General features: G+C 42.3%; 1 protein-coding gene across 1 annotated transcript; it reads right to left on the reverse strand.

Annotated features, from left to right (window-relative positions):
* Positions 1 to 895: 895 nt before the first annotated feature.
* Positions 896 to 12092, reverse strand: MYOT (myotilin). The gene is made up of 9 exons (XM_010195846.2): positions 11656 to 12092; positions 9355 to 9505; positions 6785 to 6886; positions 4727 to 4776; positions 4038 to 4170; positions 2745 to 2952; positions 2118 to 2283; positions 1490 to 1623; positions 896 to 1068 (listed from the first exon to the last, which is right to left on the reverse strand). Exons 1-9 carry the CDS (start codon positions 12090 to 12092, stop codon positions 896 to 898), a joined length of 1554 nt encoding a protein of 517 aa, XP_010194148.1.
* Positions 12093 to 13743: the final 1651 nt, after the last annotated feature.

Below are 13743 nucleotides of genomic sequence, written 5' to 3' on the forward strand. Positions count from 1 at the left end.
AAATCTTCAGAGGTTAGGTTTTTTGGTGTTTTGCAAAATTGGGTTTTATGGTGTTTATTATTATTTTGAGCAAGGTGGCCAAGAGTAGCAGCGTGCAAACCTTTTAGATGATTCAAATCAACAGCTTGTTGAGAGTCAGATAAGTCACAGCCATTCCAAGATTAAATAAGTAAGGAAAGAAAAGAGAGTAGCCTTAATGCTTCATATTATACAGGCCAGGTTATGGGTCAACTGTGCAAGGAGAAAAAATATTGATGTTGCCTCACTGACATGTTCTAGTGTTAAGGGAGTGTCATCACCTAGTTTACACTAAATAGTCTATAGCTATCAGTTTACTAAAGATGGGGGGAGCAGATAGAGGAGGGTACCAGTGGCAGACTTAGTAGGGTAAGAATCCATCTTTGTTAGGTTGTAGCTGATGCCAGACATTCATAGGCTGGTTTTAACAAATCAAGGAAGAGTCACAGCTGATACTGGTTATTTTAAAATTTTATTTGCCTCTAACTTACTCTCATAAAAACACTCTAGTCTAGTTGGTTTTAGTATTCAGATGGTACAGACTTCTAATATTATTTACCCCAAGTGGTATTAGAGAAGCAGTACAAACCAATCTACTTTAGCATGTAACCAAGCACAGGTGGAACTAAAACCACCCACACTTGTTAAAACTAATTAGCCTGCTTTCTTGGGCTTTATAGTTAAAATACAATACTCAGTAAACGGTTATAGTCACCAAACAATATAAATAAAACCTAATACGGTAAAACAGGAGCAGCTGAAAGTGCAAGAGTCAAAGTAAAAATCTGTAGATAGGTATTTTGCTAATTAGAGCAATCATCAGTTAACTGCATCTATGTTGTAATTGTCTCTTGTAGGTGTGAGTTTCCATTTCTGGTTAAAGTTCATCACTTTCATACAGTCCAGACTGCTCAGCCAAACGCTGAAATTCTCCTTCTGGTGAGAAAGCTTGTTTCACATCCAGTCCTCTTCCATTAAGTGCCAAATACTTGCTAAAAGTTGGTCGAACCCGTAACTGCTTTGGGGCTGGAGCTGGCTTGTTTGCATGGGCTGGAAAAGAAAAATAAAACCCTCTTTCAGTGTCTTCCCAGATTGTGGACAGATCTGTGGTAGAACAACCCAATTGCTTTTTCTCTGCAACATAAACCAGAAAACTCTTAGGAAGAATTTAACAGACAAGCCTATGTCTCAGACACCAGAGATTCATCTTTACCCTCCTTGGTATCAAACTGTAGTCTTTAAACAGTGCAAATAGCAGATGCAGACCATGTGCAAGGGACACATCACAGTGTCTTGGTACTAAACAAAAGAGTTTTTCCCAGGATAGTTACTTTTTGTCTAGTTCCATATCTTTGGAAATAAATCCTCCCAGCAGTCTGAGCTTTGTTACGTTAATCTTGAGAGTCTGTCCTAAATACCAGTGCCAGTGGCAGTTTCAGTTGGGGTTGTGCCACTGTGACATGGTACTTACTTGCAACCTCCAGCCTGGCATGGCATGTGGCCACACCTGCTCCATTGACAGCTGACACAGTGTACCAGCCGGCATCCTTCTTGTTTGCATTATGAATCAGAAGGCAAATCCTTCCAGTATTGTCATGTAACAAGCTGAAAAATGAAAGTGTTTTATGTGTAAGTGCTTGGAGGGGGAAGGAGAGATTATATTGAAATCAGAGAGTCAATTTACATGCTGAGGAGCTGAGAAGGCACTAGAACAATTCTTGCAATTCTATTTATACATAAACAGTATTTCTGTTAGGAGCCACCAGTGATTCACATCATTACATCATGCAGGTAGCATCAAAGCCCTTCTGTAGCCTCAGAGCATGATGAATGAATTGCATGTTTCAGTCTTAAAACCATGCTTCTCCATGGGATTTGTAACTGCTGCTAGAATTTGGAGTGGCATCTGGTCACAGTTTTCTCCCTGTGCCCTCCAAACGAAGCTCTGAGCATGGTGCCTGTCCAGCACATGGGCTTGTTCACCATGTGTCACAGATCAGGGCCAGATCTAGCTTTCCAGTTTCTGCTTTTAAACTGGGCTTAACAAACACTGGTTATTATTTTCCAACACACCAATGGGCAACTCATTAGTAGGATACCTTATTCGGTCTGTATTATATTGTACCATTTCGTTGTTTCTTTTCCAGTAAATCCGAGGTGTTGGGACAGCAGAGATCTGGCATTCGAGCCTGGCTGTATCTCCTTCAAAAACCTTTTTGCTTTGTGGCTTGAAGATGAAAGTTGGAGGAGTGTGATGTTCTTTTGCTAAATCAAAGAGGAAAGATAAGGAGCAGGAACTGTAAATATTGAACGCTAATACTAGAATTGCTTTTTAAGGTTTCAGAGTGATAAATTCAGGAGGGCACATGTTCTTTACTGCAACTTAGCCTACAGGCAATTCTCACGAACATAAGGGTGTAGTAGACAATCCACTTTGGAGAAGAGTCAATCAACGTGTTATCAGTCCCAAGAGATTAATAACTCTGTAATCATGGACATGCCTCTGCATCGAAATATCTCAGTAGAAATGCTTTGAAGAAATATGGCATTGCAGACATATGTATTAAAATAGTCTTGGAAAAGGTAAGGTGTTTGTTATCATTTAAGCCTGAATATCTGGAGATTTACCTCTGCTTGTTAATTTTGTCGCAAATACACAGAGCATGGCACTAGATCACTGAGATTTTCATGTGTGGCCAGGTAATTATCAGTGCTCTCAGTCTTACCTATTACTTCCACTTTTACAGCAAAAGATGCTTCTCCTGCACGGTTGACAGCCACACATTCATATGTCCCTGCATCAGATGATTTGACTGCTTCAAAAATAAAGGAGTGGAATCCCTTTTCTGACACTATCATTTTATGGAACTGATCTTGATGAACCATCCTTCCATTCTGATACCACATCACATCTGGAGTCGGCAGCCCACTAACCTGTGAAGGAAAAGAAAGCAGTGAAGAGTTAAGTAGTTTCTGAGATAATAAAAGCCTGTCAATGCTATAGGGAGTTTGATGTCAATAGCTATTCAGATCATGATCCTGCTGCAAAATTTTACAGTCTCACCAAGTTTTGAATCTTAATGTGCTGCTGCACAGAGAGGAAAGCTCATGAAGTGCCATGTAAGGAGGAGCTGTAGCTATAAGACAGACAGTAGATGCTGTTCCTGCAACCCCGTTATTTGCACCTTGTAAAGTAGTTTTGATTAGGTCAAAGATACTCCTTGTGTGTTCACAGCTAGCATTGTCAGCAGTGCTGACAACTGTACTGTTTTGATAACATATGTAGATAAACTGTCCTCCAGGTTGTCCATGACATTCAGAAGTTGAGCAATTTGCAGCAAAATGGCTAAAGGTGGTGCTGAAATCTGTCATGAATTTACTTAAAGAAAGAGATTGGAAGTGATTAGAGAAAACCAAGCCAAGCCGCAATCAGCAAACATGCCTTACAATGAAGTTTCACGTGCAGAAGACTTAGGTTCTTTCATACCTTAGGGTTGGTAAAATTGCTATGCAGTTTCAAGCCATTCTGGCATTTTGTTGGTAACTAAGGCATTTACTTGGCAGATCTGCTCCAGCAAGGACACACTTACCTCAGAGAAGACTCATTAAATGCAGGCTAGTCCTAAACAGGCCTTGATGGACATGTGTCCAGCACATGTCCACTGAGGCTGGTGAAGTCCCAGTGCAAAGCACTGGGTTCCCTACCAAAATGTCTTCTTTCAGCACCACCTTAATATGCATTCTTCCCAGTGAAGTCTAGAAGATGTTCTATGGTGGTCCATATTTACCACTATTTAGCTTTAACTATGTTTTTATGTAGCCAGTTCTATTTACATTTTCCAGGGGAAAATGCTGAAACACTTCGCCATCTCCTATTTCTTGGTTTACATTGCACAGAGAGACCCTGCACCATCCGCCATTAGTGCTCTGGCTTATTAAAATGCAAAGGCACTGCAGCTCAGAGACCTCTTCATGCCACACACCATACAGAGCTAATGAAACTGAAAGGCTGGTATTACTTTGAAGTCGAGCCTGCAGAATCGCCCCTCCTCAATAACTATGTCTTCGGGCACTTGTGTAAAACGTGGCTGAAAAAACTTTTCCTGGATTGAGTCATGTCCACGTTCATCTCCTCTTGAAGACGGTCTGCTCCTAAAAAGCAAGACAGAGACAGTTCATTGTGTAAAAGTTACCACAAATGGCATTGAAGCACTAATTGCAGGTAGAGTCCCTTAACATATTTAGGAAGCTGACAGTAGAGTTCTGGTTTGGTTTTCAGCTGTAAGGCATGGGTTTTGATCAACCACTTGTCTTGCTCCATTCAGCACAGAAGCATAACATAAGAAACCTTCATCTTTGGCCTAATATCCAAAACAATTTTACAAAAGCAATGTAGGCTGTATTTCATCATGCTATGTTTCATCATTTACATCGTTTGATTGGCGATTAGTCCTTTAGAATACAAAGCATATTTGGCCTAGGTGCATGGAATCTTTACATCCCTGGTGTTATACTTAGAATTGACTGGATTAAGATCATGAGCATCATCAACCATCCCTGAACGGTAGCATTTTTACTGAAAGGAAGTGAAGGAATCTATTATTTACTACTTTAGAAAATGTGGTAAGTAGTGAAGTAAAACTAACATTGTCTAGAAACATTTGCAATAAGGTCTTGAAGAAAAGCACAGCAGAGGTTTATGCATTACCTTACATGTGTTGTAGGAACCTGCAGCCTGATGTTTTCCGCATTGTGGTGCTTGGAAGGAGAGAAGAGACATGAGTTAACTTCGAAAGTTTAGAGATAAAACCACATGAGAAGCCGTTTTAAGTTCATATACTGACTACTGCTTAAAAGCAAATAGCATACTTCAGAAGTCATTGAGACAAGAGGTAAAAGAACTTGCATCAGGAGCTAAATACTCTGTTTTCACCCTAGGCTTTGCCATGACAGTAACAAGTACTATGAATAGAATGGCATGGCTTCTCATCACTGCACAGGTGATAGGTGCAGCAGTTTTGTTTGGCACACAAGGCTTTTGGCCAGCCAGCAACATTTGCTAGAGAAGAGCTGTACTACTAGCAGTATCTAAAATGAGAGCTAAGTACAGAGTGTCCTTCCCTATAGCAGGAATAGAAGTGGAATTGCTGGCAAGAGCTCTGTATTGTGCCCACTTAAATATGGTACCAATAGCAATGGACACATGCTGAGCTGGAAAATACTTTTCTTTCTAGATCACAGCACCAACTAAGTTTGCTGACAGCTCCACAATCACATGAGTAAATCTGCTAAAGTACCTAGGATTGATTCCTGCTAGGAACGTGGATGTTTGGAAAATGCAAGTAGAGTTTATTACCAGTGGCTCATTTTAGCAATGGGGTCAGATAGAGGAAACACTGCAGGGAAATTTGAGGTGTTTGCATTGAGCCATTACAATGCTTGGTTCTGTGCTCTGTAGCCTAGTCCTGTGGAACACTTAAACCTGGGTTTTAAAACTTCAAGCAAAGAAGCAGTCTTCAGTTCAGGGGAAGCACTACAGGAATGAGGGTTTTGCTGGACTGAGCTCAGTGCTGAGTCCAAAGGCAATTGCTTGTATCTGGTTATTTACAAAAATTCCATACAATTGTTACTTGCCTTGTGAAATAACATTGTAGTGATGAAGTTGCTGATAATTCTAATTCTCTGTTATATGGACTATGTAGTTAAGTTCCTGATGAATCAGGAGGCCAGATGAATCAGTGACTACAATATTTAGACTGAACAATGGGAATAAGATCTCCCAAACATAAGCCAATAGAGATCTCCTTCCAATATTCCTTTTTATGCAACATTTCACACATCCTGGAAAGTTGGCAGGCATCCTGTTTTGACTGTTTCCTTGTTCTCTGCAAAAGATGAGGCTTCCCTTGATGACATCCATAATATTCCCTTCTTGCCTGCTGTTGTTGGGGAGAAATTGCTCAAACTGTGTATTCCTCCCTTGCTGTGACTTTAAGTGTCTCTTCACTGAAGAGTTTTGCTAAGTACACTTTGGAAGGTATATGCCAACCTGCTTGGCTCTCTGTGTGCATGTAGCAGGAGGGATATTTTCTTTGGCCATATAAGTACCCAGTGCCACATCACAGACATTTCCACTAACTTTGATCCTGGAAGTGCCAAAGAGAGCTTTTAACAGCCTCAATAACCAAGGAATGATACAAGTCCCCAACTAAAATGCTTTTGAAAATGTCACTAGCTATAGATTCTTGTCTGTCAGCACGTGGGCTGCTAAAATAACTGCTTCACCTTCTCTTAATGATTGTAGGCCCCGGGAAGGGCTAAAACCCAACTGATCCCACCCTCTGGTCCTGACCTCTTGCAGTCAGTGTCACTTATTCCAGTGACAGGTATAAATCTTGCTGTTCTAGCCAAGTCTGAACTTGGGCTGTTAGAGTGGGTACCTGTGTCCCTTGCTGTGCTGCTCTCTGCCTATCACAGGCAGGATGTAACGGGCTGTGCAGCAGCTGTTAATTCCTCCCTGAAGAGGTCATTCTTACAGATCAGACCCAGCAAGGGGATGGTGCTTAAATTCATCCCTCTCTACCACCACCCGCCAAAAAACTACCCAAATCACTACTATACAGAGCTCTGCCAGTGAGAGCTGTCCCCTTTCTTCCCCTCCCCTGCACTGGTACCAAATAAATGCCATCTCTTGGCCTAATTTAGGTACAAACTGGTCACAGTACAATCACCAGGTAATCTATTCTAGAGACAGGTCCCCATTTACCTGTGCATTCTGCATATTGTCTTCACTTGGTGTTTCCAACACAGTTGCGGCAGTTACTGGTCCAAGCAGCCTGCGAGCCATTCTTTCTTCATAAGTTAATCGCTTAAAGCAGAGCAGAGAGGAATTCTAGTCAAAAGTCCATTTACTATTTCAGATCAGCTTGTAAGAGCACATTCATAGGCCACAAATTTGGGGTGTTATCAATTAAAGCAGTGGCTGAATAGAAACACCACGTCTGTTCCAGAGGGTCTGCCGTCTGTGATGCCTGATGAACTCAGCCTCAATATATACAGGGCTGAAATGCATAAAAGATTAAACTGCCTGTTCATCAAAGCCTCTCTAATGCCATCTGTGGCCTTCCACTCCTCCTCTTTCTCCACTGGGATTATTTATGGGTAACTGATGGCATTATCTCAGAAGCCAGACTAAGTCCCATGGTACCTTTCTGTTAGCACTGGGAAAACTTCCCAAGTCATTCAGCTGTGGATTTGCTTCAGGGGCTAGAGACATGATGGATGCTAGTGTCCCTTACTCCCAAAAAAGCAAGAGCCACACCAGAGGCAGACACAGCCGAAGAGGAACACCACTACTCCAAAAGCATAAGAGAAGTTTATGCCAGCACAACAGCCTCCTTATAAAATGCTGTATGCTGTATTGAGGGGAGGCAAGTATGGTTTCAGTTACATAACAGACATTCCTACAACATGGATGCAGCACACAGGGATAAGTAAGAGCAGAGCTAAATCTGAGTTTTGTCAGTTGAGTTACTTCAGAAGAGTAAATTTTAGGAGTCCCCTGAGCACCAGAACACTTGACATTTCATTTCCCCCAAAGTTTACCTTGGGTTTGGATTTTGTGATGCGAGGACAAGCTCTGAATGGATTTCTACTGAGAATGGAATATGTATATGGCTACCCCATGGTAGATGAGGGTTTGGGAAGGCTAGTGGGATTTTTCTTTAGAAGAGACTTTTTGCAAAACCTGTGAGAGATTAATATCCAGGAGGCTGTTATGGCTGTATCAAGTGTGGCTGAGATTGACCAGTTGGTTCAGACATTGTTGGAGGACAAGGGGAAGAGGACAGAAAGTGGTGATTGCATAAGCTTTATTTTTAGCCTGGCTTCCTATGGGAAGATAAGCTGGCTTGCAATAGCAACCTTTCTTACAGCAGATAGGACATTCCTGTTAGGGACACATTAAATCAGATTTGACCCAATATTTTTTTTTCCCCTTTCAATATTTAAAAGTAATAAATATGACACAAACATGTTTCTTCTGATGGTAATGGAAAAACTCCTTTCTACTTCAGGGGAAAGAAGATGGAAATGATAAACACTGGGCGTTTACCAGTCTGCCTCCAGCCAGCAGCAAGGTTCCCACATTAGAGACCTGCTCACTCTAGCTTGCTACAATGCACTTCCCTACTGGTAAGCAAATTTTCCCCTCTCATTTGGGGAAAGGAGATTTTCTTGGTAAAGGAGATTGCATTTCGTCCCTTCGTAGAACAAATAAGCAGGTACTGACTCTAAGGGAACTTCTTAGAGGAGACAGACTTTAAGATAAAATCTCCTGTAGCTTCTTTTATTTGTTGCTGTTCATATAAAAAGAATCAAATAGGTTTACCAGATGTGGTGATGCTCTCTAGAATGAGCTTTCGAATATTGGTACTTCTCCAAGTTCCTAATGATTCAGGGTGGCTTATTAACCCCAGTGTTGGAAGCCAAGGTGAAATCATGTGTGGAGAACTGAGGGATTCTCCTTGGGATTCTAGTTGTCTGTGGATGAGATGTTAAGTAGGATCCTCAGCAAAGTGTTCAAGTTTGTGCCACAGCTCTAAACATGTACCTTTCTCCTGACCCTAGCTTTATTAATTTGATTGCACAAACTCAGATAGTTTGAATGGTGTGTGTGCTGGCCAAGAGAGTAGGATAAGAGCTTTGAGCCATAGCAGCTCAAAGCCATCTTGCTGCATCAGATGGCTTTTGCTTTCAGAAGTGACTGCATCCCTTGCTGAAGTCACAGGAGATGCAGACATTCAGTGGCCACAGCAGATGCCTATAGATAGACTTACAGCAACCATCTCATTGCCCCACATTCAGGACAGCTTTAATCGTGCACTAGCTATGTGCTGCCCCTCTACAGAAAAGGGCTTTCTCAGGCCTAAGCTGAACCTGGCCCACCAGTACAGCTGTTTGCATTCTAATAGCAAAAATAACTGTAAAGAGGATGTTTGCAAAGAAAGAGGTTGGATGTAAATCTTTCAGAACTGTGCCTTTTGTACCAGCCTTGAGTCATTGTCAGAAGAGATTTTTTTTGCATTTCTAATGCAAAAATGCAGGCACCTCACATTGAAAGAATATTCTGGTCATAAATGGCTCAGTGAACTCTTGCTGGGATCTGCTGAGGATCTGAATAAAGGTGCTTGGGGAGTGTTGCTCCTGCATTTCTGTCTGCTTTGAGCTCACTTTGGAGGCTCCAGGCTATGGGGCGTTAGAACTAGTCTCGGCATCCCTGCTTGTACTACCAAGAGTCAGAGCAAACTGATTCTTCCACCAGCAGGTTTCCCTTACCTGGTTGCCATTCTGGAGAAGGCTGTCTTTGCAGCGGAGTTTCTTTTCCAAGTCCTGAATGAGGGCCTCTTTTGTTCCTCGAATTTCTCGGTCTGATGTCCTCTGCATAGAGTTGATGCTAGCTTGTTTGGTATACATTGGTTGTGAGTAACTACTCATTCAGGAAGAGAAAACAAAGTTATTCCTGTAGGCCTGCTTGACTGTTTGCTACAGCTGAATGCACACAAAAATGTGAACCTGCTACCTATAAACAGTGGTTCAAATGAACTGGTAAAGCATTTGGGAGACAGATAGGCTTGATGGCTTAATTGAGTATGAAAAACTTAAGGGGAAGAATCATGGTCTAGCCCAGTCATTGAATGTCCTCCCACAATTCTTACAGCAGTTGTGGTCGCTGTTCAGCATCCTTACATCCTGCAGTGGCCCCTGCCTTGATTCAGGTGTGTGTAGTAAGGCTAGCAGGTTTTTGAGGGACCCAGTAACTCCACTGAGTAATGTGAGCCTGTCCAGGAGCAAGTTGTCCCTAAGAAACTGCATTTGTTTACAATTTCAGCTGTTAAAAAGGCCCTGGCTGCTGTGAATTCACAGCACAATCACAAACTAGTTGATTAAGTACGAACAAATAGCTTATTAGTGTTTATTACTACTTATTACTACTGAGGTCCTTCTTCTTGGCCCCAGAAAGTTGCTTCATATAGCACTTCTGTCCAGATTTTCCATAGCCAAGCTTACCCCAAGCTAGGCTGGATCTTTAGGAGCCCTTGCTGCAACTCCTCATGTTAGCTTGATTCTGTAATACATAGTCAAGAGACTAAATCAAATCTTGGAGCTAGATAGTAGACTTGATACTGAAAGGTGCTAGAAAAAGAGGAGCATCCCTCAAAATGGATTGTGAAGGTCTACTAGAGGTCTCAGCACTCTGTGCTGCCAGGATCTAATGCAGTTCATTACATGCAGCAGGGCCTCATATGTTGCAGTTGTGCTCAGCAAGTATTTATTCACAATCCTTTTCCTCCTGTTGCTTGGGAATTTCTTCTGCTGATTACAATAGGGTAGAAGGGTTATAAATCTGTTTGTATTCCCAGTGCTGCTTGGACTTGATAACTTGCCCAAATTATGACTTGAGAACTTCAATAATTTGCCCAACAGATTTAAATGTCTCGTGTCCCTATTTGCCCACTTGTAGCATGATTAGGAAAATAATTCCTTGCCTCACAGGATATTGCATTTAAGAGCAGCCTACTTGAAAAGCATAGAGAGGCACCAAAGCCTTTTGCTATGAAAACAAAACAAGCTCACCCTACCCACACAAACCCCAGACATGTACCTGACCCACACACACTCCTTCAGTATTTTGAAGAATCATTCCTTAATGCCCCAGCCAGCCCACTCCGTTTTACCTTTTTTGCTTCCCACTGTTGTGTGATTCGGAAAAGCCCCAGAAACATTCAGAATTCCTAAATACAAACTGACTCTCAAACCTGAATTTATATCCAAGCCAGCAGGACCCCCCGCCCCTATCGTCTTTCTAACATCCTCGGTTGAGTGGTTGTTGCACATTCTACGCTGACTTTCTTCAAGAACTCCAGCTACTATTGGCAGGGATACACGTTGGTGAGAAGGCAAGACCCAGCTTTGAGATCTCACTGACCTTGTGAGATATTTGGATTACAGCCCAAAGGCAAAATGATATAATACATACTCAGGAAAGAATTTAGTCTTGGGTCTCAAGAGGTAAAATTTTCAAGTGGCTGCCTTTCTGTCAGCACATACGATTAATAAAAACTGTATTGTACGTGAGAGTAGAGTCCCATCGCAATTTAAACCTGAAAATACTGCTGAGACTTACTAGGAATCTTGAAGTTGTTTATATGTGGGAAATACTACTGCCTTCCCCCCTCATCCCCATTCATTTGCCATGTTTGTTGATGGAAATTCATTTGAGATCAGTGTCCATCCTCTGTTCTCAATACCCTTAAATAAGAGATTTCCATCAAATAAAACTGAACTGTTCAAACTGACTCCAGAAAACCCTCACAACAGCCTGTGACATGACCCCTGTGCAGTTCAATTCCTGGTGGATACCCATCTGTCCCATGCAGAGCCCAAGGGAGAGCACTCAGCCTCCTAACCCAATTCATGCAGAGTCCTGCCTCCAGCATCAGAAGTCAAGGGGGAGTTGTACCATTAGCTTCACTCAGGCTAGTGTTTCACCGGGCAGTCGGATTTGGGACAGTCAGTGCACGGGAGAGGCCAGGCCAGAGGAAAGCGAGGGGAGGTTAGAAGCCTGTATATACTTACTGAGGTTCCATAGGAGAAGGAGTTTGACTGTTATAGTCAGGCTGTGAGGGTAGCACCGAGCACAGGAATGCTGCAGGGGGTTGGTTAGGCATGGATATAAGCCGTTGCCCAGATGATGAGCTAGCAGGAGACTGCGCAGATGCAGGCGTGACGGGATATGTGGATTCCTTAGGGACACTACAGGAAGGCGAGGAGAGCGTGATTGAAGAGCTCAGCGATGACGAGGAGGAGAATTTCTGCCCACTTGGGTTACGAGGCTGTATTAAGATGGAAGACTGTTTGATTTGTCTGCTTGACTCTGTAGAGGCTGCAGGTCCTGGAGGCTGCTGTTGCCCTTGACACACGTTCTTAGACTGGATAAAGTGTTTTGGACGCTCGTAGTTAAATGTGGTTGGTTGGCACATAGAGGAAACAGATGGGAAACTAGGGACACTCATAGGAGAGGTTTCACGGCTGTCCTGGCTTTTTGTTGGTGATAATTGGCTTTGGGTAGGTGGCTGGTAAAAACTAGGTGGTAGGCCACAAAAGCTTTCCTGGCTGGGCTCCTGGATAGAATGGAACCCTTGCCTTGCAGAATAGAGGCTTTCCTGGTGCGGATTTTCACTTAAGGAAAACAATACAGATAAAATAAAATGTACATCATCATACGAATCACAAATATACTGTGTTGTGAGCAGTCATTAGCAATCCAAAGAGTATGAATTTCAGGCAACTGACAAAGCTTGAGCTTAAAATGCAGAGGTCGATGATTGATTGGAGCTAATCTAGAACCGTATGAACATTTTCGATTACAATAACAAGTCACGCACTCCATGTGACTTGGATGCAGTGCTCACCACTGCTATCTCATCTGCAAGAGCCCACTAAATAATAAAAGCAATACCAACTGGTTTATTGAGATGAGCCACCACCTGTGTAAGCGTACAGACAACTCTAGATACAACTGCTAAGCAAGGTAATGTGCCACATACCATCTTAACTAACCATCTCTGGATCCTGCAGTGTTGTGCCCTGTCAGAATACTGACTGTGCTGTTACTCAGAGAGCTGGCTATTTGTGCTGAGAAATTCCTTGCACCATAGGGAAGCATGGAACAGCTTCCACTTGCTTTTGAGCCTAAAACTAGGCCCTCAAAACCAAGTATCCCGATTTCTTCTCTAGCGGTTTTTAAATTCAGAGCTTTTTATATCCCACTGAGGTTGGGGATTGGAATGCCAAGAACTGTGCTTTTTGTTTTGAAGTGATTTCCAGAGATTTGCTATTAGGGCCAGTAATTACCAGAGCGATATAGCTGTAGGATAAAGCAGGGGAAGCCGAGCTGTTCAGAGGACCTGCATTAACTTTGCATGTCCTTGATATCTAAACCTGGTCTTTTCACGGGCTCAAAACCCAGGAAAGTTTCATTAGTGTAAACTTGAGCCAGTTTGTTAAAACTGACAAACAATCTCCAGGATAAATAAATGACCCCCTAAAATAAATGTAAAGCCACTAATAAAAAATGAGAATATAAATCCACAGTTACATCTGCTGGAAAAAATGGTAATCTCGCCGCACTGAGCTCAGCTGTTTCACTGCTATATATACCCAGTGTATTGTATTCCTCCTGTTGGAGAGCCCGAAAAAGGGCTCCATGGGGTCATAAATCCCCGACGAGCTGAAGACATCGCTCTCCCTCTGAAGATTCAAAGCTTTTATTTTCTAAAGGTAATTAACAATATTAGTTGTAAATTAACTGTACATTAACAGGATTTCTAGTAAAAAACCCCCTAACTTTCCCCTTATCACGCTCTTGGAATTTGCAGCTGGCTCAAAGTTTTGGAGCATGTCCACTCCATGTTCTCATTCCCTGGTGCAGAAAACTCATTGAATCTGGGGGTTTTTAACATTATTTTTTTAGCACTACTTGTGCACAGATTCATTCCTTTTACCTACAGCCTGTATACAGCAACCAGCACCTATTTTGTTTTCTAGAATGCTGGACGCAAACAAGGTACAATGCAGAGACTCACTTGTCCTAGCAAGAGATAAGTTACTTTTCCTCAAATCATTCCACCTTCATTTGTGTGGGAAAAAAAATTATCCAAGACC

This window comes from Colius striatus, chromosome 9 (genome assembly GCF_028858725.1).
Source record: "Colius striatus isolate bColStr4 chromosome 9, bColStr4.1.hap1, whole genome shotgun sequence".
Taxonomy (NCBI): domain Eukaryota; kingdom Metazoa; phylum Chordata; class Aves; order Coliiformes; family Coliidae; genus Colius; species Colius striatus.

Excerpts from the sequence above, each read along its gene's own strand:
- MYOT (XM_010195846.2), bottom strand. The coding sequence starts at position 12,092 with ATGAGTGTCCCTAGTTTCCCATCTGTTTCCTCTATGTGCCAACCAACC. Across the intron at positions 2,284-2,744 it reads TGTAAAAGTGGAAGTAATAG|CAAAAGAACATCACACTCCT; the intron begins GTAAGACTGAGA and ends TCTTTGATTTAG. Across the intron at positions 1,624-2,117 it reads TATAATACAGACCGAATAAG|CTTGTTACATGACAATACTG; the intron begins GTATCCTACTAA and ends TTCATTTTTCAG.